Source organism: Pelophylax lessonae (genome assembly GCF_965119305.1).
Source record: "Pelophylax lessonae genome assembly, chromosome: 3".
Lineage (NCBI taxonomy): Eukaryota > Metazoa > Chordata > Amphibia > Anura > Ranidae > Pelophylax > Pelophylax lessonae.
This window is the reverse complement of record NC_138770.1, coordinates 56418444-56444918: the sequence shown is the minus strand read 5'-3', so window position 1 is coordinate 56444918 and position 26475 is coordinate 56418444. Positions and strand designations below refer to the sequence as shown.

Sequence of the window (26475 nt, the reverse complement as noted above, 5' to 3'; positions counted from 1 at the left end):
GACGAAATGCGTAGGGGGGGGTTTGGACATGACGTCACCACGCACTCTGATCGCGCTCACGGCTTGGAGCATTCAGCCAGAGGCAAAACAGCTTTTTGCAGAAGTTTGTATACTTGTGTCAGTAGAGACACCCGAAAAAATGTAAGAGTAATGCTTGTTTTTAATGAAAAAGAATCTTAAGATGCTTTTACGCTTTGAGAGCCTCCTCTCTCTTCCCTCTTCTTGCTTATGAGTCATAAATTGAGATGGAATATTCTTCTTGAGTGATCTCTGGATGGAAGTTGTGGTTTGCTTTTCCTATATTGATGTGCGTTATTTGTTGGTATACAATCTTACCAGCACTGGGCACTGGTGGGTGTAGCTGGTACTTATGGTAGTAGAGAGAACTTTTTGGTGAATACTAGAATTTAAGAAGAGCACATTTAAATAAATTTATGTTGGCTAAGTGGGATATTGGTTAATTATTTGCATGCATTTTTATATGGACTTTATTTGTTTTTTCCAGAGAGTCGTATGTATTGATTCATTCATTTTTTGTACAGATATTTATATTTTTTATTATTTGTTTTTTGGCACAGCACAAAGCACTTTTCTGAATAATTGTGCTGTATATTTGTCATTTTTTGCACATCAATATATTTTATTTTTTGCGAACAGAGCTATGTTTTTGGGGAGTAGTGATAACGTTGAGTCACAAAATATTGCACTTTACTGATAGAATATTTTTTTCAAGAGGTTTAAGGGTATTAAATAGGATATTTCAACATCCTTTTGAAACCAACATGTATTGATATATACTATATTGTCAAAAGTATTGGGACACCTGCCTTTACACAGTTTAATACTGTAATTGTCAGATACAATCAAAGTATTAAAATATAATAAATATTAGAGAAGAGTCTTTAATAATCATGTACCAAAAAGCTTGAGATATATACGCTATATTACCAAAAGTATTGGGATGCCTGCCTTTACACCCGCATGAACTTTAACCACTTGCCAACCGCCCGCCGCAGTTTTACTGCGGCTGGCTCAGCTGCGTGAACCGACATAGTACTAAATCAGTCGCGTGTTTGGTGCTGGGGGGGGGCAAGCGCCCCCTGCGCACTAGGCAGCGGGGAAGCCGATGCACCGGGCCGGCAGCCGCAATTGCTGCCGGCCACACGCAATCGATCCTCGCTTAAAGAGAAGAACGGTCAGCTGTTGTAAACACAGCTGACCGTTCTTCTCCCTGAAATTATCACAGAGCTCCTGTGATCCTTCTATATAGGATCACAAGTCTCTATAGTAATTTTACGTCCCTCCCCCCAGAGTTTGTAAACACTCCCCTAGGCTCACATTTACCCCTTGATCACCCACTAGGTTAACCCCTTCCCTGCCAGTGTCATTATTACAGTAACAGTGCATATTTTTAGCACTGATTACTGTAGTTATGTCACTGGTCCCCCCAAAAGTTTCAAAAAGTGTCAGTTAGGGGTCCGATCAGTCAGCCGCAATGTCGCTAAACGCCGCCATTACTAGTAAAAAAAAATTAAATAAATAAAAATGACATAAATCTTTCCCCTAGTTTTTAGACACAATAACTTTTGCGCAAACCAATCAAAATACGCTTATTGCTATTTTTTTTTTTTTTTTACCAAAAATATGTAGCAAAATACAAATTGGCCTAAAAGGATTAAAAAAAATTAGATTTTCACATTTTTTTTTATTAGGAATGGTATATAGCAGAATGTGAAAATTTTTTTTTTTTTTTTTTCAGAATTGTCGCTCTTTTTTTGTTTATAGCGCAAAAAATAAAAACCGCAGACGTGATTATATACCACCAAAAGAAATCTCTATTTGTGGGAAAAAAAGGAAATCAATTTTATTTTGTTTCAGTGTCGCACGACCGCGCAATTTTCCATTAAATTAACGCAGTGCCGAATCGCAAAATATGGCCTGGTTAAGGGGAGCAAATTCTTCCAGTCCAGAACTGGTTAATGGCATCCCAGTCTTAGTCTGTAGGGTTCAATATTGAGTTGGCCCACCCTTTGCAGGTTTAACAGCTTCAACTCTTCTGGGAAGGCTGTCCACAAGGTTTAGGAGTGTGTCTATGGGAATGTTTGACCATTTTTAAAAAAGCGCATTTGTGAGGTCAGATGCTAATGTTGGACGAGAAGGCTTGGCCCGCAGTCTCCGCTCTAATTCATCCCAAACCTGTTCTACCAGGTTGAGCTCAGGACTCTGTGCAGGGCAGTCAAGTTCCGCCACCCTAAACTTGCTCATATATAAAATATGGGTATAGTTGCGCTAAAAAAGCTTAAAAAATAAGCGATTGAACGCACAATAAAGTAATTATCAAAGCAGCTACACTCAAATCATACACTGAACATATGTAAATAACAAAAGAATAAAATATGTAGCGCTAAAACATTATGAACAAAGTCCATAAATAAAGTCCATTTCCACTAGTGATATTGCATGGCACAAATTTGCAGTAAAGTGAAGGGAATCCACCACCAAAAGGAGTGTTCAAAACATGCTTACCAGATAGTTATATGTATTGGGCCTCAAACTATCATAGAACTGCAACACAGTCGGTGACAAATTGGACCGGACCTCTTCACAAAGATGAATCCCAGAATTGATAACTTGACAGTATGCCTTAAGGGAGCCACTCAAAAGAAGGAAATATAACCCCTCATAGTGCAGTATTTTTCATAAACTTTATTGGAAGTAAAGCAGAGATATATAGCACTCACATTTAAGAGGGGTATAGTGTGCAAATCACACGCCGACCTGCGTGGTTCCAAATCAGATATCAAGGTAGCAGCCAATGTCCTCTATTGCATGTAGGCGTCCAGCAAGGGCGGCCCGACGCGGCGTTTCGTCACATATGACTGACGTCTTCAGGGGCGTATATATATATATATATATATACTAAATGCCCAAAAGAATTGGGTCACCCCTCCAAATTATTTGGCGGAGGGGGAATTATGGTGGGGAGTTGTTTTTTTTGGGGGGTTGGGCTTGGCTCCTTAGTTCAAGTGAAGGGAACTCTTAAGGGGTCAGCATACCAAGACATTTTAGACAATTTCATGCTCCCAAATTTGTGGGAACAGTTTGGGGATGGCCCCTTTCTGTTCCAACATGACTGCACACCAGTGCACAAAGCAAGGTCCAAAAAGAAGATGAGCAAGTTTGGGGTGGATGAACTTGATAGTCTTAACCTCTACCTAATAGAACACCTTTGGGATGAATTAGAGCGGAGACTGCAAACCAGGCCATCTCGTCCAACATCAGTACCTGACCTCACAAATGTGCTTCTGGAAGAATGGTCAAACATTCCCATAGACACACTCCTAAACCTTGTGGACAGCCTTCCCAGAAGAGTTAAAGCTGTTATAGCTGCAAAGGGCGGGAAAACTCAATATTGAACTCTACAGACTAAAGGCTTGTACAAACTATAAGAAAATCGGGCGAACACTTTCGTCCAAAGAATTTTCGGACCATTTTCGTATAGTGCGTACAACACTTTCTGCCGATTCTGAATTTTCGTACGAGAATTCTCGAAGGGACAAACTCCAAAATTTTTCTCGTAAGGGAAAAAACGAACGATTTTCGTTTAATGTGTACGGTTTTCGTACATTTTTTGTACAAGAAAAATTAGAAAAGAAACACTGCGCATGATCATAAACTATAAACAACAAAAAAGAGCCTTTGTCGTACGAGAATTTTCATCGGTTACGATTTGCTGTAAAACAATGAGGAAAATCGTTCGCCCGATTTTCTTATAGTGTGTACCCCACTTAAGATTGGGATGCCATTAAAGTTCATGTGAGTATAAAGGCAGGCGTCCCAATACTTTTGGTAATATAGTGTATTTTGGGCTCTTTTTTTAATATTGCTGGTGTTTGTATATTCACACTGTTTTAATGCTGCTTTTGTTTGATTTTAAGGCACTGACATATCACTGCTTTTATTTTGGGCTCTGGTGTCCCCCCTGTGAACCCCAGACCAGCATGGTGGGTGTAAGCAAATAAAAGGAGGGAAACCAGCCAATGTGCGTTCACTGATCTCCCTTCTGGTGAATTATCAGGTAAGGGAAGTATATTACATTACTTTCGGGTCCAGCTTTCACTGGCTGGGGAAGAAGCTAATAGAGCACGGTCTGTATTCCATACATACAGGCTGAATGGGGGGGGGGGGGGCAGGGGAGAAATCAGGGGTAGAATGATTTCTGATGTCTGAGTAGAGAGAACCTGTCATTACAGAGTTCTATCACATATGGTGACATTGCCCTCGTATGTGATAGCAGCAAAGTAAATTGGGAAAACCAGACACGCCCTACAGACACAATCGCGAAGAGCTCACCTCTGTCTAACCGACCATGTCCTAGTAAGAGAAGTTTTTCTAGGGAAAGATAAAAAGGGGATGATTTCTAGAATTTATACCCTCCTCACTCAGGCCATTCAGGACCCTGAATCCTTGCCTTGTAGGTAGGGATTGGAACGTGATATTGGCCCCATCGATATCGAGACGTGGGAAATGTGTCTCTCCTCCATCCCATTGATATCTGTTTCGGCTTCTCACAAACTCTCCCACATGTACTTGCTACACAGGGCCTATAGGACCCCTGTCCAGTTATATAAATGGGGAAGGCGGGACACACCTATATGTCCAAGATGTGAAAGGGATTATGGCGACCTTATTCACATGCTTTGGAGATGTTCAAAACGTACACGCTCCTGGGATGATGTGCTCTGCACCATCTCCCGGTTGTATGACTTTAGAGTCTTGAAAGACCCCTCTATATGTTTACTAGGTGCCTTGGAGATTGACTCCCTATCTCCACACTTCCATATCTCGATACTAATGTTATTATACATCGCTCTCAAGCTGATTGCTCAATTGTGGATGTCTTCGAGGGTACCCACACGAAGTTTGTGGGTGGATCGCCTAAACAGTGTTTTAATTCATGAGAAACTTACCTACCTCCATAGAGGTTCTCCGAACAAATTCTACTTTTTGTGGCTTTGTGGTTAGAAACTCCAGGCCTAGCGCCTCACCAGTTATTTAAAGAGAGGCTCCTCCAGGGCTAGATGAGACCACTCATCCGCTGGTATCAGGGACAAAGTTGGGGGAAGGTGGGGAGTCTCGTGGGGTGAAATGGACTTTCCAGGTGATTGATGGTACTATGTGATATATCAACAGCTGGTTTTACTCTTTTTTTATTCTCTTGCTCTTCCCTTCTCTTTTCTCTCTCATTTTCTTCCTTCTATGGTTCCTTGCTCTGTCCTCTGAGGCTATAATTCAACATTTAAACTTAGTTCTTTTATGCTATGATTTACATGTTTCAGGGAATTATATATGATGTTTGACATGAATGTTGGGTTCTTTCATATACACTACTATGCAACTTGTGACTTTTCTTTAACTTTTGCTTCATATGACTGAAATCTTGATGATCATAGAATATTACCCTAACAAGTCGATGTCATGTCTATATATTTGTACTTTATCTTGCTGTTATGTACTGCTTATTTGTTCAATAAAGTTTATTTTCTGATTAAAAAAAAAATTGGGAAAACCTAAAAAATTTAGAAAAAAAAAAAAGTCCAGCATCCTTGCATACACACAGATAAAAAGATGCACTTATGTATGAAAATGACAATTTTTTTTCATGTTAAATAACGCCATGAACGTCAGAGTGACAGAAGTAATTCTAGGGTCAATATTCACGGGGGTTACCTCTGATAATCTGATAGCCTGTTAAAGCTTTTAAAGTGATGCCTACGGCTAATTGTGGGTGTCAAAGTTTGTCATTTCACGGGTGTGACCAATTTTAAGGCTTAACATGTTGGGTTTCTAGTTACTCATCACGTCATCTTTTTTTTTTGAAAATTATTTTTTACTAAAGTTTTAACAAGTTACATTCAGAAAACAAGACTGCCAATTCACACACTCATTAACAGTCAAACAAGGAAAAAAAAAATTATAACTGCATAGACCCATTTCAAGGTGGAAATTGACACCCCTAGTTTGCCTGTCACCTACACAAGACACCCAAAATAAAAGGAGTATAGATAGGATTAACGAGCCCAGGGCCGGCACTTCCATGGGTCCCGCTGGGTCTACTGCACCCAGCCAGAACTTGGAGGGGGGGGATTGACTCCCAAGATTTTTTTCCAGCAGTTTTGTGTGTCATCAGTTTTCAGCGCGTTACGGGCGGCATTTCCCCATATTATAATGCCGTCCGCAGTGCAAAGTGATGAGTATGAAGAGGCAGAGCATCGTCCCTCATGTAATCATGGTGTGCGCAGGGCAGCCTGGATCTGCTAGGGCGGTGGGGGCAGCAGACTAGGACTGACAGGAGGACTGAGGACAGACAGTGGGTGTTTGGTGGACCAGTCAAGTGGTGAGTTATGGAAGAAGATAACAGTATATATAATAATTTCTAAATGTTATATTTATATAAAATAATAAATGTGGGGGCCTTTTGATGGACGTGATTTTTTTATTTTTTTTTTGGGGAGGGGGGCAGTATTTCAATCTTGGACCCAGGCAGCACAATGTCTTGGGCTCCAAACCAATAACTATAGAGAGCACCATTTACTAGCCAGCTATATTTTGGCAGATTACACGGCATCCATGCATAGAAAGGTTTTTACTTTCCAGCATTTTAAAAATTTTTAACAAAATTATTAAAATTTTATAAAATTTTAGGAATATTCTTGAGATGTTTTAAAGATTTTTAATATGTTTACCATGTTTTATATACTGTATGTTCACTGACCTACCCTAGTTTTATATTGTATGTATAACACAACATATCCTGTGAGGGTTGCATGTGTCACCAATACAGGATATGGGGAGATTACCACTTCCGGTGTCACCGAGGGCCAGGAATTTTAAATCGCATATTTTAACATAATAGATTTTAAACTTGCTTTTAACATATTAATAAAGGATGTACTTGTGGGGCCAATCCATGCCCACAAGTTTTTTATGTATTTCCCTTAAAATAAGATTATATCGGTACTGAAAGGATTGATAATCATGCAGAATAAGGAGTTCACATAAGATAATATCCCTTATATGGAGACTCTGTTTGCACTTGCTGCAATCCTATTGTGAGTCTTTATACATAATCTTAAAGAATTTGCACATATTGCATCTTTAACCACTTTACGACTAAGCCTATTTTTGACACTTTTTGTTTACAAGTTTAAATCAGTATTTTTTTGCTAGAAAACTACTTAAAACCCCCAAACATTATATATATTTTTTTAGCAAAGACTCTGGAGAATAAAATGTCGGTCATTGCAAAATTTTTTGTCACGCGGTATTTGCGCAGCAGTCTTAAAAACACTATTTTTTTGGAAAAAATTTGAAAAATCACATTTCACTGCATTTAAAAAATACTAAACAGTAAAGTTAGCCCATTTTTTTGTATATTGTGAAAGATGATGTCACGCCGAGTAAATAGATACCCAACATGTTACGGTTTAAAATTGCACCCCCCCCCCCCCCGTGGGATGGCAACAAACTACGGTCAATAGAGATCTCAATCTGCAACGCTTTAAATTTATTTAATGGTTACTAGTTTAGAGTTAGAGTGTAGCTCTTTTTTAAAATTATTGCCCACGCTCTGGCGATCGCGGCGATACCTCACATGTGTGGTTTGAACAGCGATTTAATTCGCGGCTCGACTTGCGTATACGTTTTTTTTTGTGCGCGAACTAACGGTGACGGGGGCGGCTAAATTTTTTTTTTTTTCTATTTTTTTAACTTTATTACAGGTTTTTTTTAAAAAAAAAAAAATCTGATCCCTTTTATTGCTGTCACAAGCAATGTAAACATCCCTTGTGACACCAATATGCAGTGACAGGTACACTTTATGGAGGGATCAAGGGTCTAAAAGACCCCAAACCCCTCCACTACACTTCCCTGTATGCAAAACGCCGAAAACGGCATTTTTGCATACAGCTGTTTTTCAAATCTGCCGCCTTTTGCAGCACAGTAACCCGGAAGTGACGTCATGGACGCCGCCTCCGGGTTACGTCATCGGAGACCCGATCGATGCCGTTTCCGGCATTCATCGGGACTCCATCCAGCCGGCGGACGTGCCACGGAAGGCGGCGGGAGGGGGGGGGGGCGTCCCCTCCCGCCCCCCGGGTAACGATCGAGCGGCTCCCGAGCCGCATCGGTCGTTACCGACGGAAAGCCGACCGTCGGCTTCAAACCACGGTACCGGGATGATGCCTCTAGCTAGAGGCATCACCCCGGTATAACCACGCAAAGTCAGCCGACGTAGGTCTACGTGGCTAGACGTTAAGTGGTTAAAAACCGGGATCCATACAGACAACTTCCGGGGCTTTTTGTTGCGGACACCGGAAGTCAGGTGGTTTCCCTTTGCATAAAAGGGCGGAAGTGACGGCGCGCGAACACCTCCTATCTCTGAAGACATCCAATCAGAGGAAACGCGTCAGCAAGGAGGCGTGCCGTCACTACGTCGCTCGGAGTCCGCGCTGCAGCCGGACACGAGCATCACAGAAATTTCCTCACTGCTCTAATATATTGTTTCAAACGATATCATACCACCTACATGTAAGTGCATTTTTATCTTTAATAAATGCTTTTAAAAGGGTAATGCACTATCGGTCATTATTACTTTACATGCTCATGTTGAAGAGGATGATATAAGCCCTGCTGAACCCTGGGAATCTGCCACATCTATTCATATGGAGAGGAGCAGCTAGACAATCCCCATGATTTTGCAGAATGCTGTATAATTACCGTTCTGGTAAGAGGCCATCTTGGTTTTTACACGCACGGTGAAGAGCACTATTTCTTTTGTGTGGTCACAAGAAGTGGTTGTTTGGAATATCATATATTTTGCACTTACTTTATATCCGCCTGGTAAGGAGGAATTTCACCAGGTGGAGGGATTTCAATATCACCATTTGAACCATCACCTTTAGTCATCTTTATTTTTGTGTCACCATAATTTATAATCGGAGGAGTTTCATTACTTTGGATTTTGGGACTTTATGATTGCTTTTGTTTTGGTCACATTTAATTGTTTACATTGAATTGTTTATATTTATTGTATTTAGCGCACCATTCACATTTACATATTTATATGTATGTCAGAGGCATAAACCTATTCAGCTCATATTCGAGAAAGGGCAATTTAGTAATAAATCAATGCTGATTAATCTGAGACTGTATGTGGGGACTCAACCCAGCCACCCCATACTTTATTAAACTTCTAGGAGACTCCCCTACTCAGGTATGTTGCTTTATACCAAGGGTTTCTCAACCAGGGTTCCTCCAGAGCTTGCTAGGGATTCCTTGAGCAATGGACAATTTCTGCCTCTCAGATAAGTTCCCAATTACACCATTGTTCCTTTTAGCTATCTGTAAGGGGGTAATTCTTCCCAATGATGAAAAGAGTAAGGAGCATTCTTCCCACTGACTGTCAGACTAATGTGTCAGGAGTTGTACATTTTTAATTTTTAGCAGGGGGTTCCCGGAGACCAGAAATGTATTTCAAGGGTTCCTCTGTGTTGAAAAGGTTGAGAAAGGCTGCTTTATACAATGGAAGGGCTCTGTTAACCAGTGCCTTTCACGATTCAAGCTTAGGGGCAGATGTTTTCTTCCATGACAACATTATTAGCTTTTTGGCATAAAATAATAAAAAGGTGATTCACCACTTGCGGCACGCTGGTTCGGCTGCGTGAATCGCCCTACCTGTACAGCGATTCGCAGGAGCGATCCTGGGGGCCTGCCAGGGCCCGATTAACGTAGGGGCTATTGGAGCTGCAGCTCCAGGCCCCTACCTTTATATAGGCCCCGGGTTGGCCATATTCACTGTTACCGCTCTTCTGTCACTTGTAAACACAGAAGTCTGGCTTCTATGCTCGCTTCCCCAGGCAGCTCCCTCAGAACCTCCCCACACAGCATGAAGGCCGGACAAGGAGGGACAGTTGCCGATGCATGGATGTGTTTATGGGCTTCAGAGACAGCATCCCATGTTGAATTAGGCATGCATGGATGCACCCTTCCTCTTCTGGGTGCATGCCAAGGCACGGCCCTTAAGGCCCTTCAAAATCCTCAGCACCAAGCCCATGATGCTCTTAATCCGGCCCTGGGGCCCGCACATGCCGCCGGAGGCACTCACGCGCCCCCCATTAGCCAGTGGGGAAGCTTATTCATGGGGCCAGTGGCCGCTATTGCCGCTAGGCATCCGCAATCGGTCCCTGTGGAGAGAGAAAGGCGGTCTGCTGTTGTAGACACGGCAGACCGTTGTTCTCTCAGGAATCAGCACAGAGCGCCTGTGATCCTCCTATTTAGTAACACAAGTCTCTGTATTGAATCTACAAGCCCTTACCCCTCACAGGTAGAAAGCACCCCCTGGGCATAAACTTAACCCTTTGATCGCCCAAGTTAACCCCTTCCCTGCCAGTCTCATTATTACAGTAACAGTGCATATTTTTAGCACTGATTACTGTAGTAATGTCACTGGTACCCCCAAAAGTGTCAAAAATGTCAGTTAGGGGTCCGATCTGTCCGCCGCAATGTCGCAAACCTGCTAAAAATCACAGATCGCCGCCATTACTAGTAAATAAATAAATAAATAAATAAAAATGACATAAATGGTTCCCCTAGTTCAGGCATGTCCAACCTGCGGCCCGGGGGCCGCATGCGGCCCAGAACCGCAGGCAATGCGGCCCACTGCCCCCTGGCAATTTTTATTTTTTTTGCTGGGGAGGAAGGAATTTGAGTCGGGGGCACGGCCACAGAGGCTGCCTCGGAGGGGATCATCCACTAGTTGTGTTAAATTAGTGCTGGGGGGCGCAGCAGCACGGGAGGGTGCGGCGGCGTTTTATTATTTCTTATACAGTATACCTTAACTATAGTATATATTTTATATGCGGCTCGAGAAAATTTCTCTACACTCAATGTGGCCCAGAGAAGCCAAAAGGTTGGACACCCATGCTCTAGGTCATGGCAGATACAGCTAATATCTAATTCATTGGACTCCAAACTGCGGCCCTTTGCCTGCCTTTATCTGACCCTTAGGGACACTACTTCTCCCACTGTTACGGGACACTATTCTGCAAACTGACAATAACAATGAAGCACAATATCTCCCACTGACAAAATAATGGAGCACTTTTCCTCCCAATGATATCAATGATAGGGCACTGCTCCTCCCCCAATACCAAATATGGCGATGTTTACTCCCATTGAAAAATTTGAAAATTTAAAATTTCCACTTCCACTGGCCATAGTTCAACCCCCTTAAAGTCTGAAGGGCAATAAACTTTTCCTTTGTTTTGAAAGTTTAGAGACCCCTGATCTAATTGAAGGTGGTCTATTTTTTGAGGTAAGAGTCGCCTGGAACCCAGAGATAGCCTTCATCACTGCTGAAGAATTCACAGTGAGAGTCAGGATCCAGTGCCTCTGTTTGAGTAGCCATGTTGGTCAGCAGGTGTTGTTATCTCCAGCAAAGTTCTGCTGGGTCATAATATCACCTGTACTGCAGCAAAATGTCTTTCCCTGGTCATGTCCCTTCAGGTCAGTAAAAGAAGGGGAGGATTTAGAAGCAGTGGTGGGACCTCTGCACCTCAAATAATAACAGAGAAACGGTTATAAGCAGGAGAGCTCTATGACTAGATGTCTGCTTCCCTCTGCCATCTTAGACACGTTGGCCAATGGAAAGCTAATTAATAGAAGGAGAGGCAAGAAAATGTACTACAAATGCATGTTACATGCATGTTTAAGGTGCTCCAATTAAAGTCTATGTGGACCAAAAATACGTGACTCTGCCCCAAAAAAGGTCATGTACTTTTTTAGTTTTGAGAGACATTGTAAGAGAATGTTTGCTGTGCAAAGACGTGTTCCCGTCAGAAACCTGACAATCGCCAATGCGCATGCGCGAACTCGCACAACCGCGCACGCACGTTCGCGAATACGCAACGTGCGTTAGACATTGGCGCCAAAGGGACTATTTAAACCCAGCCCTTACACTGCTCTAGAGCTTCTTTGTCTTCAGCCTTGGATACCTGTTACCTGTTTACCTGCATCTTGTTCCTAGTTCCAGACCTGGCTTGTCCTGATGATTCTCTGCTCTCCACCTGCACCGACCTTGGCTTGTGACCTCTCTTCCTGTCTGCTCCTACTGGCTTCTAAGTTACCGATTGGCTTCTGACCCGGCTTGTCTTACCACGCTTCTGTCATTCCCAGATCCGTCCATCCTGCCCAGGAGACTCATCAGGCTCCTCCTGTTACCCAGGAACTCCTGCTTCCAGCACCTGCTGCCTGCTTATCACCCTGCTCACCGGACTTCCCTGGCGACCATCACCAGTGGCCATCGTCCGCTTCAAGCAAACCTCCAGGCGCTCGTGCTACTCTATACTCCGGTGCCCCCTGTCTGCACTACCAGGGGTCCCAAGTCGGAGGTGCAAGAGAGGCCTTCCTCACAGTATCAGGCTCATCTCCAGGTACGTGATAGACATGCTTCAAGTCGCAGGATGCTCAGGTGAATGGGCACCATGGGATACAATGGGAATCCTCATTGAGTGTTGAAATGATTTTAGTTACTATACTATACTATTAATAACTCATTTCAGGAGTTCCTACTGAAGTCTTTGGGGCCCTAAAACCTTCTACTTCAAAAGTAGCTAATTTACCTTTTCAAACGTCAGATGTTGAGCCACAGGTTCCACTGCTTCAAGCTACAAAATGCTCAGGTGTGAATCAGAGCTTAACGTTATCACATAATGGCGGCAAACGTGCTTTCTGGGATTCGCAGCGATCGCTCAGTATCGAGTTCCAATGTAATGATGAGATAATTGGAAACGCGGCAGATGCAGGTGCTGAACTGGCAGCAGGCCGAGCCAGTAAACTCATCAGCCTCTGGTTGGGGTCAAAGTTCACTTAATCAACGCGGTCAGCTAAATAAAAGCCATTATGGTGTTATCAGCAGCATTACCGTCTCCTGGACATCTGTTGGTTCCCGACTCGTAATCAACCAGCTCTGATTCGGATTGGAATCATGAAAAGGTTCTTATTGATTACCTTCTCACGCCTAACTCTGACTTATCAGAGAGTCTGACGGGGGAAGCGTTCTTGCTTCCCGCAGCAACTGACTGAAGGCTACCTTAGATTTCATAAATAGAATACTTGGGTACATTTTCCATTGTTTGAGGAATTTCTGTGTTTGCCCGTATGGATCATGTGCTGCCGTCTCCTCAACGTCTGGTTTCCATTTTTTCTCCATGTGAGCAAATCAGGTCTCTGGAAAAATTTGCTGTTTTTTTGAATACAGCGAATGTTACATTCTCTGCAACTGATTGATTATAAACTTTTGTCATTTCGAAACAAATACTTTATTGAGCTAATGGAGGCTGTAAACGCTCCATCATCAAAGTCTAGATTTGCAACAAAGTCTAGATTCGCAACAATTTTAGTACATTAAGCCTTCTTCTGCATACCTGTATTCCACCCTTTGCTCCCAAGATACATAATATAGGGGCCATAACTCGTATAGAATTCCTCCTAAAATAGAAGGTACCTGTATGTAATCGCTTTAACCACAAATAAGCTAAGACTAAACTATGTAGAGAAGTCTATCGATCTCCCCACGGCTTTTGTTCTCAGAGAAAAGGTGCAGGTACTCCCCCCTTCCAAACCACCCTTGGTCTCTGCCCTCTACCCACGTCTGAGCACCGTTCCTTGGCTCCACCTCCTACCCGCCTCCCAGTACCGCCCCTTTCAGAGAATACAGAACCAAGTAATTTGTTTGGAATTTGCTAATGAAAGGCAGTAAAACAGATCCCCTGCAGTCAGCAACAATAGATCCCACCCAGCAACAGCAGAACCCCCCCTCCCCAGCAATAATAGACCTTCCCAGCAACTATAGACCCCCCTCATCAACTATAGAGCTATAATAGATCCCTCCCAGCTACAATAGATCCCCTCAGCAATAACAGATACCTCCCAGCAACAATAGGTCTCTCCCAGCAACTATAGACCCCCAGCAACAATAGATCTCCCAGCAAAAAGATGGTTACCTCCAAATCCGGTATAGAAGGATGTCCCATTTTAGCTTTCTATTGAGAAAAGATCCTTACAACATGTCACAACATGAGCATCACCCCCTCTGCAGGTGTACAACTCATCAATGACACATTGGCCTTTCTCCAAAACGAAAAGGAACATCTTACACAACTGCCTTTGGTCAGCGAGCAGTTTTAGAGACAGTAAAAGTCTACATAACCAACCAACCTACCTAAAGGAATGTGCTCAGAATTTAAATGACATAATGCAAATGGATGCCCTGGTAGAATCAAATTAGAACAGAATGTAACAAGCCCACAGAGAATGGGTTCTATTTAAAAACTTAACCCAATAAAACCATACAGTATCTCACAAAAGTGAGTACACCCCTCACATTTTTGTAAATATTTTATTCTATCTTTTCATGTGACAACACTGAAGAAATTACACTTTTCTACAATGTAAAGTAGTGAGTGTACAGCTTGTATAACAGTGTAAATTAGCTGTCCCCTCAAAATAACTCAACACAGCCATTAATGTCTAAACTGCTGGCAACAAAAGTGAGTACACCCCTAAGTGAAAATGTCCAAATTGGGTTCAATTTGGTAGCCATTTTCCCTCCCCAGTGTCATGTGACTTGTTAGTGTCACAAGGTCTCAGGTGTGAATGGGGGGAAGGTGTGTTAAATTTGCTGCTATCGCTCTCACTCTCTCATACTGGTCAATAGAAGTTCAACATGGCACCTCATGGCAAAGAACTCTCTGAGAATCTGAAAAAAAGAATTATTGCTCTACATAAAGATGGCCTAGGCTATAAGAAGATTGCCAAGACCCTGAAACTGAGCTGCAGCACGGTGGCAAAGACCATACAGCAGTTTAACAGGACAGGTTCCACTCAGAACAGGCATTGCCATGGTTGACCAAAGAAGTTCAGTGCACGGCTCAGCGTCATATCCAGAGGTTCTCTTTGGGAAATAGATGTATGAGTGCCGCCAGCATTGCTGCAAAGGTTGAAGGGTAGCAACCAGGTGAGGAGTACAAAGACAAGTTTGTCTTGCCTACAGTCAAGCATGGTGGTGGGAGTGTCGTGACCTCGGGCTGCATGAGTGCTGCCAGCACTGGGGAGCTACAGTTCATTGAGGGAACCATGAATGCCAGCATGTACTGTGACATACTGAAGCAGAGCATGATCCCCTCCCTTCAGAGACTGGGCGGCAGGGCAGTATTCCAACATGATAACGACCCCAAACACACCTCCAAGATGACCACTGCCTTGCTAAAGAAGCTGAGGGTAAAGGTGATGGACTGGCCAAGCATGTCTCCAGACCTAAACCCTATTTAGCATCTGTGGGACATCCTTAAATGGAATGTGGAGGAGCGCAAGGTCTCTAACATCCACCAGCTCTGTGATGTCATCATGGAGGAGTGGAAGAGGACTCCAGTGGCAACCTGGGAAGCTCTGGTGAACTCCATGCCCAAGAGGGAAAATAATGGTGGCCACACAAAATAATGACATTTTGACTTAGGGGTGTACTCATTTTTGTTGCCAGCAGTTTAGACATTAATGGCTGTGTGTTGAGTTATTTTGAGGGGACAGCAAATTTACACTGTTATACAAGCTGTACACTCACTACTTTACATTGTAGCAAAGTGTCATTTCTTCAGTGTTTTAGCATGAAAAGATATAATTAAATATTTACAAAAATGTGAGGGGTGTATATACAGTTGATATCCCACAACAGCTACAGAGACCAGCAATATCGCTGACTAAGCAGGAAATCTCTTCATCAGTTTGGCCTGTAGTAGTCCCAATTTGGACCCAACTCATTCTTTCTCTTGAACCCTTTCCTTATGACATCTTTTTGTATATGACACCCAGATACAAGTAAATGTTCTACTTATCCTTGCTACAACTCTATGCTTTATTAAACCTTTCATGAATACAGTTTTTTTTGATGCTTAGATGCCCAAATCAAGTTTAGCAGAGCCATCATGCATCAGTAAACTTGACAATAACTCTATGACCATTTTTCCGTTTTAAATTGGGCCTGGGAACTAGGAACACACACAGTTGCCCATTTCTAGTGCTCTGCTGCAAGGTTAATTAACAGTTTTCAAGGCAAGGAGCGCTCTTCATGTGTACTTAAAAAGGTGTATTGTGATTATGAAGGGGTTAATATATCTTGATATATTTGGATGTATACCATGACCAGATGTAACGGGCTTTGGATAGTATCTTCCTCTACCGATCATGTATGCACCTTTCTCCATTTCTTTTACCCTTCCCATCCTTATCTCCATCCATCCCACCTTGTTGACAATGAGGTTTATTACCATTTTTGTTTTGGTCGTATTAAACTTAGATGGACCACCTTGACCACCATGATGGACCACCTTGACCTCCTTGATGGACCACTCTGATGGGCCACCTTGACCATCTTGATGGACTACCTTGATGAACCACCTTGACCTTCTTGATGGACCACCTTGACCACCATGATGGACCACCTTGACCACCATGATGGACCACCTTGACCACCATGCTGAACCACACTGATGGACCACTTTGACCATCTTGATTGACCACTTTGACCATCTTGATGGACCAACATGATCTCCTTGATGGACCACTCTGATGGACCACCTTGACCATCTTGATGGACCACCTTGACCATCTTGATGGACCACTCTGATGGACCACCTTGACCATCTTGATGGACCACCTTGATGGATCACCTTGATGGACAACCTAGTCTTTTTCTGCTGTGATTTCAGCTGTTGATCCATTGCTCACACACACAAATAAATACATACTGTAAAAGGCCAGAACGGTATACATTGTTGGTAATGGAAGTATAGATTCCTTCTTACCTGTTGTTGGCTTTGTTCTTCTAGATTGAGTTTGACTTCCAAAGACTGGCGTGCTTCCAGAAAGGCTTTGCGGTGCTTGCGATCCGCCATGTAGTAGGACATGATGCCGACAGTGATTGTGCACAGGTAGATGGCTATATTGGACAACACCTTGGGAGGGGAAAGAAGTCATAAGAGGTTCATTAGTTGTGTAGAAGACTGATAACTCTTCAAATTTTGTTCAAAACCAGAAAGCAGTTAAACCTGTAGAATCTCCCTGGAGTCAAGGGAAACATCATGGAGGCTGGGGGGCTAGAATATGCTGCTGGATGTCCTCCAGCCATTAAATGAGGCGGGCTCTATCTGACTACTGACTTCAGCATCAAATGTGGGCGTTGCCTAGAGCATTTTGATCATTGCAAAGCCCCTCCCACTGCTTGCATCAGGGCTGAGGGTTCTAGTTGAGAGAAGTCCTGAGGCTGTGATGTTTTCAGAAAGCTATGTATAGCACCCTGTCAGCCTCTATTTTCTGCCATGATCTGCCTGCTTTCTAGAGAAACACAGAGACCCATATAAGGTATACAGGCCCCTCCCACCAGCCATAATCTGCTTGCATTGCATAGACAAACACTCTATATAAGGTATACAGGCCCCTCCCACCAGCCATAATCTGCTTGCATTGCATAGACAAACACTCTATATAAGGTATGCAGGCCCCTCCCACCAGCTATAATCTGCTTGCATTGCATAGACAAGCACTCTATATAAGGTATACAGGCCCCTCCCACCAGCCATAATCTGCTTGCATTGCATAGACAAACACTCTATATAAGGTATACAGGCCCCTCCCACCAGCCGTGATCTGCCTGCATTGCATAGACAACCACTCTATATAAGGTATACAGGCCCCTCCCACCAGCCATAATCTGCTTGCATTGCATAGACAAACACTCTATATAAGGTATACAGGCCCCTCCCACCAGCTATAATCTGCTTGCATTGCATAGACAAGCACTCTATATAAGGTATACAGGCCCCTCCCACCAGCCATAATCTGCTTGCATTGCATAGACAAACACTCTATATAAGGTATACAGGCCCCTTCCACCAGCCATTATTTGCCTGCATTGCATAGACAAGGTAAGGTATACAGGCCCCTCCCACCAGCCGTGATCTGCCTGCATTGCATAGACAACCACTCTATATAAGGTATACAGGCCCCTCCCACCAGCCGCGATCTGCCTGCATTGCGCAGTAAAGCACTCTATATAAGGTATACAGGCCCCTCCCACCAGCTATAATCTCCCTGCATTGCATAGACAAGCACTCTATATAAGGTTTACAGGCCCCTCCCACCAACCATGATCTGCCTGCATTGCTTAGACTGGAACAGTGATTTCATCATCGGGTCTAAAATAAAGTACGTAATGAAAAGTGGAAAAGTTTTATTTGAAAATATAGTGCAATCATTCTTTTTAAAATTAAAATCTGCAACTCGCGCTCTTCGTAGAAATAACTGCGCGCTCGGTCCTGCAGATTCTGGGCATTGAACTCCCATTCAGAAATGCGTTCTCTTTTCACACTCATATATAAATCAACCAGCAAGCCACACATCAAACAATTACCCCGAAAATATGAATGCCTCTTAGCATTAAGCTAATCCTATTTTTAGGGCTCGGGCGTCTTAAAATAGCAAACATTTTTTTTCCATAAACAGCTGGGAGGAGAGGCGGCTGCTTCATCAGAAGACGTGCCAATATATAAACTTCACCGTATACGGCAGATATCACATCACATTTTCATTGAAATCTACTCCTCAATAGCCCCAAAGGATAGCGATCCACTTTGTGGGCAGCAAAATTATTTTGCAAAGCCAGATATTACTTAGTAAACGTAGCAGTGACATCATCACTGTGCTCTGCATAGCCTGTGCAGAGAGCAGAGCTGTGGGAGGGGCAAGCAGGTGGGGCGGAGGCAAGACCAGCCCCCCTGCACATAGAGAGAGAGCAGCAGTGAGCGGTCTTTATTACAGGAAAGTCTCACATTGGATTACTGCACAGATTTACACAAAGACTGAGAAAGGGAAATTATCATTAAATGTTTTACCCAATGGCAAAATTAGGCGCTTATATGCCAATGTTAGGTAATATTAAGTCTTATATGCCAATGCTAGGTAATATTGAGCGCTTATATGCCAATGTTAGGTAATATTAAGTGCTTATATGCCAATGTTAGGTAATATTAAGTTCTTATATGCCAATGTTGGGTAATATTAAGCGCTTATATCTATGCCAATGTTAGGTAATATTAAGTTCTTATATGCCAATGTTAGGTAACATTAAGTTCTTATATGCCAATGTTAGGTAATATTAAGTTCTTATATGCCAATGCTAGGTAATATTAAGTTCTTATATGCCAATGCTAGGTAATATTAAGCGCTTATATGCCAATGTTGGGTAATATTAAGTGCTTATATGCCAATGTTAGGTAATATTAAGTTCTTATATGCCAATGTTAGGTAATATTAAGCGCTTATATGCCAATGTTAGGTAATATTAAGTGCTTATATGCCAATGTTAGGTAATATTAAGCGCTTATATGCCAATGTTAGGTAATATTAGGTGCTTATATGCCAATGTTAGGTAATATTAAGTGCTTATATGCCAATGTTAGGTGATATTAAGTGCTTATATGCCAATGTTAAGTAATATTAAAAGAGATGTATGGGTTTACGTTTTTTTAGTCCAGAATCATACTTACCTAGGTGCATGCAACATCAGTCTGATGCTGCATCTGTCCCCCAGCACCTCTACACTGAGAACTGAGCGATCGAACACTGCAGAGGCAGCATTCTTCCTACTGACCACCAATGTAAGGAACATTCTTCCCACTGATCACCAATGTAAGGAACATTCTTCCCACTGATCACCAATGTAAGGAGCATTCCTACCACTGATCACCAATGTAAGGGACATTCTTCCCACTGATCACCAATGTAAGGGACATTCTTCCCACTGACCACCAATGTAAGGAGCATTCTTCCCACTGATCATCAATGTAAGGGACTTTCTTCCCACTGATCACCAATATAAGGGAAATCCTTCCCACTGACCACCAATGTAAAGAACATTCTTCCCACTGACCACCAATGTAAGGAGCATTCTTCCCACTGATCACCAATGTAAGGGACATTCTTCCCACTGACCACCAATGTAAGGGACATTCTTCCCACTGATCACCAATGTAAGGGACATTCTTCCCACTGATCACCAATATAAGGGAAATCCTTCCCACTGATCACCAATGTAAAGAACATTCTTCCCACTGACCACCAATGTAAGGAGCATTCTTCCCACTGATCCCCACTATAAGGGACATTCTTCCCACTGATCACCAATGTAAGGAGCATTCTTCCCACTGATCACCAATGTAAGGAGCATTCTTCCCACTAATCACCAATGTAAGGGACATTCTTCCCACTGATCACCAATGTAAGGGACATTCTTCCCACTGATCACCAATGTAAGGAGCATTCTTCCCACTAATCACCAATGTAAGGGACATTCTTCCCACTGATCACCAATGTAAGGAGCATTCTTCCCACTGATCACCAATGTAAGGAACATTCTTCTCACTGACCACCAATGTAAGGAGCATTCTTCCCACTGATCACCAATGTAAGGAGCATTCTTCCCACTGACCACCAATGTAAGGAGCATCAGTCTGCTGCTTCTCCTTTCACTGTCCAATCACAGGCGGGGGGAGGGACAAGACCTCTAAATAAAAATGAAACTGCAGCAGAGAACAGTTAGGTCCCCTCCCCTGCCCCGCAGGGTTGTACTGCAAGATGCATGCTGATAGGAGGAAAAAAGAGAGTGTCAAACAAATGGTCTCATCAGTCTGCTGCTCCTCCTTTCACTGTCCAATCACAGGCTGGGGTAGGGATAAGACCTGCAAATGAAAGTCAACCTGCAGCAGAGTACAGTTAGGTCCCCTCCCCTGTACTGCAAAATGCATGCTGATAGGAAGGAAGAAGAGAGTGGCAGACAGATGGTCTTATCAGTCTGCCGCTTCTCCTTTCATTGTCCAATCACAGGCTTACTATATCATATAATTACTATATCACTTTACTATTATTTCTAGAGACAATTTGTTTTGCTGCTGTGTGTACACTTTTCCAACTCTCTTTGTTGGGGACCTCCCATCCCTGGAGTGGTTTTGGTTGTGCTTTGGACTGCCGCTGGCCATGCTCCCTCAGCTCCCGGGTTGGACATCATATTTCTCAGCCACCTGCTACCCTTATTGCCATTCCAATTCTGAGTATATTTGTAAGTCATCATATACTTGCAGGTTTTTCCTGAGTCTTTTTGGAACAATTTTTATCGATACTCATGCATACAACTTTTTGGTGGACCCCTGTCCTGCATCTACTCCTGAGGAAGTGTGTTTAACGCAGGAAACGCGTTGAGTGTCCATTGATGCAGTTCTATCAATACTACATGATGTATTGTTGTTTTTATTAATTATGATATGGTGCCGTTTTTGGAATGATGTATTTATTTATCTGCTGGCATGTATTTTATATACACTGGCGTATATTTCTCTAAGATGTATTTTTTTGCTATAAATGCCCTGGTCTTTTTGTCTTCATCAGATCATCTAATAAACACTACTGTTATACTTTTCATCAGCTGCATACCATTGCCTCATTTAAAGTCCCAACCCCCCATTTTCTCTTGGTCGTCTGACTTCCAGGGATGGAGATACTCTATGGCATAGACCAGGTATCTCATTTAACCACTTGCCGTCTGCTCACTCGAGCACTACTGCGGCAAAGTGGTTGGTTATCGTCTGGCGACGTAGACCTACGTCGCAAGACACTCCCCTTTCTCGGCGGCGCGCGCGCCGCCAGAGGCTCGCTCCCGCTGTGTTCAGTCACAGCGGGAGTCGGGCCAGGGGAGGATCGCCGCTGCTCTTCCCCGATCGTCGGGGAATCGAGTGTGGAGATCCGCCTGCTTGTGTAAACACAAGCGGGCGGATCTCCTAAGTGACAGGCAGTGTCAGATTGCAGGGTTCAGCATAGCTGAACCCTGGATCTGTCCTTGTGTCACTCAGTCACCTCCCCCCACACACGTCAGTAAGCACCAGGCATACATTAATCCCTCCCTCTCCAATAAAATTAACCCCTTCCCTGCCAGTGTCATTTTTACAGTAACAGTGCATATGTATAGCACTGATTACTGCAGTAATGTCACTGGTACCCCCAAAAGTGTCAAAAATGTCAGTCAAGGGTCCGATCTGTCCGCCGCAATGTCGCAGTCCCGCAAAAAAAAAAAAATCGCAGATCGCCGCCATTACTCGTTAAAAAAAAAAACACCAAAAATGACAAAAATCTTTCTCTTCGTTAGTAAACGCAATAACTTTTGCGCAAACCAATCAAAATACGCTTATTGTGATTTTTTTTACCAAACATAGGTAGCAGAAAACAAATTGGCCAAAAATTTAAAAAAATTTTGATTTTTACATTTTTTTTGGGAATTTCATATAAAAATTTTTTCAAAATTGTCGCTTTTTTTTGTTTATAGCGCAAAAAGTAAAAATCGCATAGGTGATCAAATACCACCAAAAGAAAGCTCTGTTTATGGGAAAAAAAGGACATAAATTTCGCTTGGGTACGGCGTCGCACGACCGCGCAATTGTCAGTTAAATTTGCACAGCGCCGAATTGCAAAAAGTGGCCCAGACGTAAGACAGCAAAATCCTCCGGTGGTAAAGTGGTTAAAGTCCAATCCCCCCCCCCCCCCCTTTTCTCTTGGTCGTCTGACTTCCAGGGACGGAGATACTCTATGGCTTAGACCAGGTATCTCATTTAAAGTCCAAAATCTCCCCCCTTTTTTGCAATCACAGGCTGGGGGAGGGACAAGACCTGTAACTGAAAGTGACACTGCAGCAGAGTACAGTTAGGTCCCCTCCCCTGCCACACAGGGTTGTACAGCAAGATGCACGCTGATAGGAGGACAAAAGAGAGTGTCAAACAAATGGTCTCATCAGTCTGCTGCTTCTCCTGTCACTGTTCAATCATAGGCTGGGGGAGGGACGAGACCTGTAAATGAAAGCGAAACTGCAGCAGAGTACAGTTAGGTCCCCTCCCCTGTACTTCAAGATGCATGCTGATAGGAGGAAAGATGAGAATGACAGACAGATGGTCTCATCAGTCTGCTGTTTCTCATTTCACTGTCCAATCACAGGCTGGGGGAGGGATAAGACCTGTAAATGTTACTCAACTCAGGTCTCCTCCTTTGCCGGACAGGACTGCACTTTGTGGCGGAGCTGTGTAACTCTCAGAACTGGATGGACATATCTCTAAATCTATTTTGCAGATTAAAGAGCCCCCCCTTCATACGTATATGATCTGCTCTGTGCCTGGAGTAAAGCTTTGCAGTACAATTTGGGGGGGAATATCGACTGTACCCTACACTCTACGAGCAATTGCAACCAGAAAATTCCACAAAAGCGTAAAACGATGGAGCATAGGATGGGGGCTGGGCTCGGCTTCATAAAGAATTGGCATATGGGAAGTCTCCCTCCTATAGACTGTACAGGAATGCCGACTGTATGGGGGATGGGAGTTATGGGGGGGAACCAGCAACACCGGCATTCTAAAAATAGATTTCTATTTATAGAGTCACTCCAGCAGACTGCATAGTGCGAGGGTTTGCCCGCATCACGCCAGGACCAGAATAGTTAACTAAATCCCTTTGATTAAAAGGGTCATATGGCTGTGAAAACTGTCATAGTTTTCCTAATCCTCGTGATTATACCCAGGTCACATGTCATCCCCCCCCCCTCCCCCCGGCAGCCATTCCCCATGACCATCCATACGGTCAGAGAGTTAGATGAGATATAATGGAGAGAGCGAAAGAGAGAGAAGCATAGATGTATCCATTGTTGGCTTCTTATCCTGAAAATGCTAGTTCCCTGGCTGTCACTCTGACCCCCTACAACCATAGTTCTGGCCACTGACCCAGAACAGGCCACATAGAAACACATGGGATGGGGGAATGATGTATATGCTTTACTGCGGAGGAATGAAGGTCTGTGAATGAGCCCTAGGAGCCAATGAGGAGCATTCCGGGATAAAGATGCAGCATGAGAGAAGTCCTGGGAATGGGTATTTAGTATCAAAGGACAACCTAATAAACCTCTGGAGCTCAGCACATGGCCAGCAACGGGTTAACATTCACTGGCGTGGCCAACAAGGGAGATGAAGGGGGTTATTGTTGTGTCCACTGGCACCAGAATTGAGGGTTATTATTGCAGTCACTGACAGCAATGCTGGGGGTTATTATTGTGACCAGTGACACCAATGCTGGGGGTTATTATTGTGACCAGTGACACCAATGCTGGGGGTTATTATTGCATCCACTAACACCAATGCTGGGGGTTAATATTGTGACCAGTGACACCAATCCTGGGGGTATTATTGTGATCAGTGACGCCAATGTTGGGGGTTATTATTGCATCCACTGACATTAATGTTGGGAGTTATTATTGCATCCACTAACACCAATTCTGGGGATATTATTGTGACCAGTGACACCAATCCTGGGGGAATTATTGTGACCAGTGATGCCAATGTTGGGGGTTATTATTGCATCCGCTGACATCAATGTTGGGAGTTATTATTGTGACCACTAACACCAATGCTGGGGGTTATTATTGTGACCAGTGACACCAATCCTGGGGGCATTATTGTGACCAGTGACACCAATCCTGGGGGTATTATTGTGACCAGTGACACTAATCCTGGGGGAATTATTGTGACCAGTGACACCAATCCTGGGGGTATTATTGTGATCAGTGACGCCAATGTTGGGGGTTATTATTGCATCCACTGACATCAATGTTGGGAGTTATTATTGCATCCACTAACACCAATTCTGGGGGTATTATTGTGACCACTGACACCAATGCTGGGGGTTATTATTGTGACCAGTGACACTAATCCTGGGGGAATTATTGTGACCAGTGACACCAATCCTGGGGGTATTATTGTGATCAGTGACGCCAATGTTGGGGGTTATTATTGCATCCACTGACATCAATGTTGGGAGTTATTATTGCATCCACTAACACCAATTCTGGGGGTATTATTGTGACCACTGACACCAATGCTGGGGGTTATTATTGTGACCAGTGACACCAATCCTGGGGGCATTATTGTGACCAGTGACACCAATCCTGGGGGTATTATTGTAACTAGTGACACCAATGCTGGGGGTTATTACTGTGTCCAATGACACCAATGTTGGGAGTTATTATTGCATCCAATGACAACAATGCTGGGGGTTATTACTGTGTCCAATGACACCAATGTTGGGAGTTATTATTGCATCCAATGACAACAATGCTGGGCATTACTATTGAGTCCAGTGACATCAGTGTTAAGAGGTATTATTTCACCCAATGACACCGATGTTGGGGGTTATTATTGCATCCACTGACACCAATGTTGGGGGTTATTATGACCAGTGACACCAATCCTGGGGTATTATTGTGACCAGTGACACCAATCCTGGGGTATTATTGTGACCAGTGACACCAATGCTGGGGGCTATTATGTGTCCAGTGACAATAATCCTGGGGGTTAAATATTGTGTCCAGTGACACCAATGTTGGGGGTTATTATTGCAGCCACTGACACCAGTGTTGGGAGTTATTACTGCCATCAATGACACCAGTTTTGGGGGTTATTATTGAGTAGACTGAAACCAATGCTGGGCGTTATTATTGTGACCAGTGACACCAATGTTGAGAGTTATTATTGCCATCACTGACATCAGTGTTGGGAGTTATTATTGCACTCACTAACACCAGTGTTGGGATTTTTTACTGCCTTCACTGACACCAAAGTTGGGGAATATTATTGCACTCACTGACACCAATGTTGGGGGATATTATTGCACTCACTGACACCAATGTTGGGGAATATTATTGCACTCACTGACACCAATGTTGGGGGATATTATTGCACTCACTGACACCAATGTTGGGGGATATTATTGCACTCACTGACACCAATGTTGGGGGATATTATTGCACTCACTGACACCAATGTTGGGGAATATTATTGCACTCACTGACACCAATGTTGGGGAATATTATTGCACTCACTGACACCAATGTTGGGGGATATTATTGCACTCACTGACACCAATGTTGGGGGATATTATTGCACTCACTGACACCAATGTTGGGGAATATTATTGCACTCACTGACACCAATGTTGGGGGATATTATTGCACTCACTGACACCAATGTTGGGGGATATTATTGCACTCACTGACACCAATGTTGGGGGATATTATTGCACTCACTGACACCAATGTTGGGGAATATTATTGCACTCACTGACACCAATGTTGGGGAATATTATTGCACTCACTGACACCAATGTTGGGGAATATTATTGCACTCACTGACACCAATGTTGGGGAATATTATTGCACTCACTGACACCAATGTTGGGGGATATTATTGCACTCACTGACACCAATGTTGGGGGATATTATTGCAC

General features: G+C 43.3%; 1 protein-coding gene across 1 annotated transcript in view; it reads right to left on the bottom strand.

Annotated features, from left to right (window-relative positions):
• The window catches only part of ADCY3 (adenylate cyclase 3), a 222729-nt gene that overhangs the window by 155679 nt on the left and 40575 nt on the right, over positions 1 to 26475 (bottom strand). Inside the window, exon 2 of the mRNA XM_082249900.1 lies at positions 16920 to 17069. Coding sequence (XP_082106026.1) covers positions 16920 to 17069 — 150 coding nt within the window. The remainder of the gene's footprint in view (positions 1 to 16919; positions 17070 to 26475) is intronic.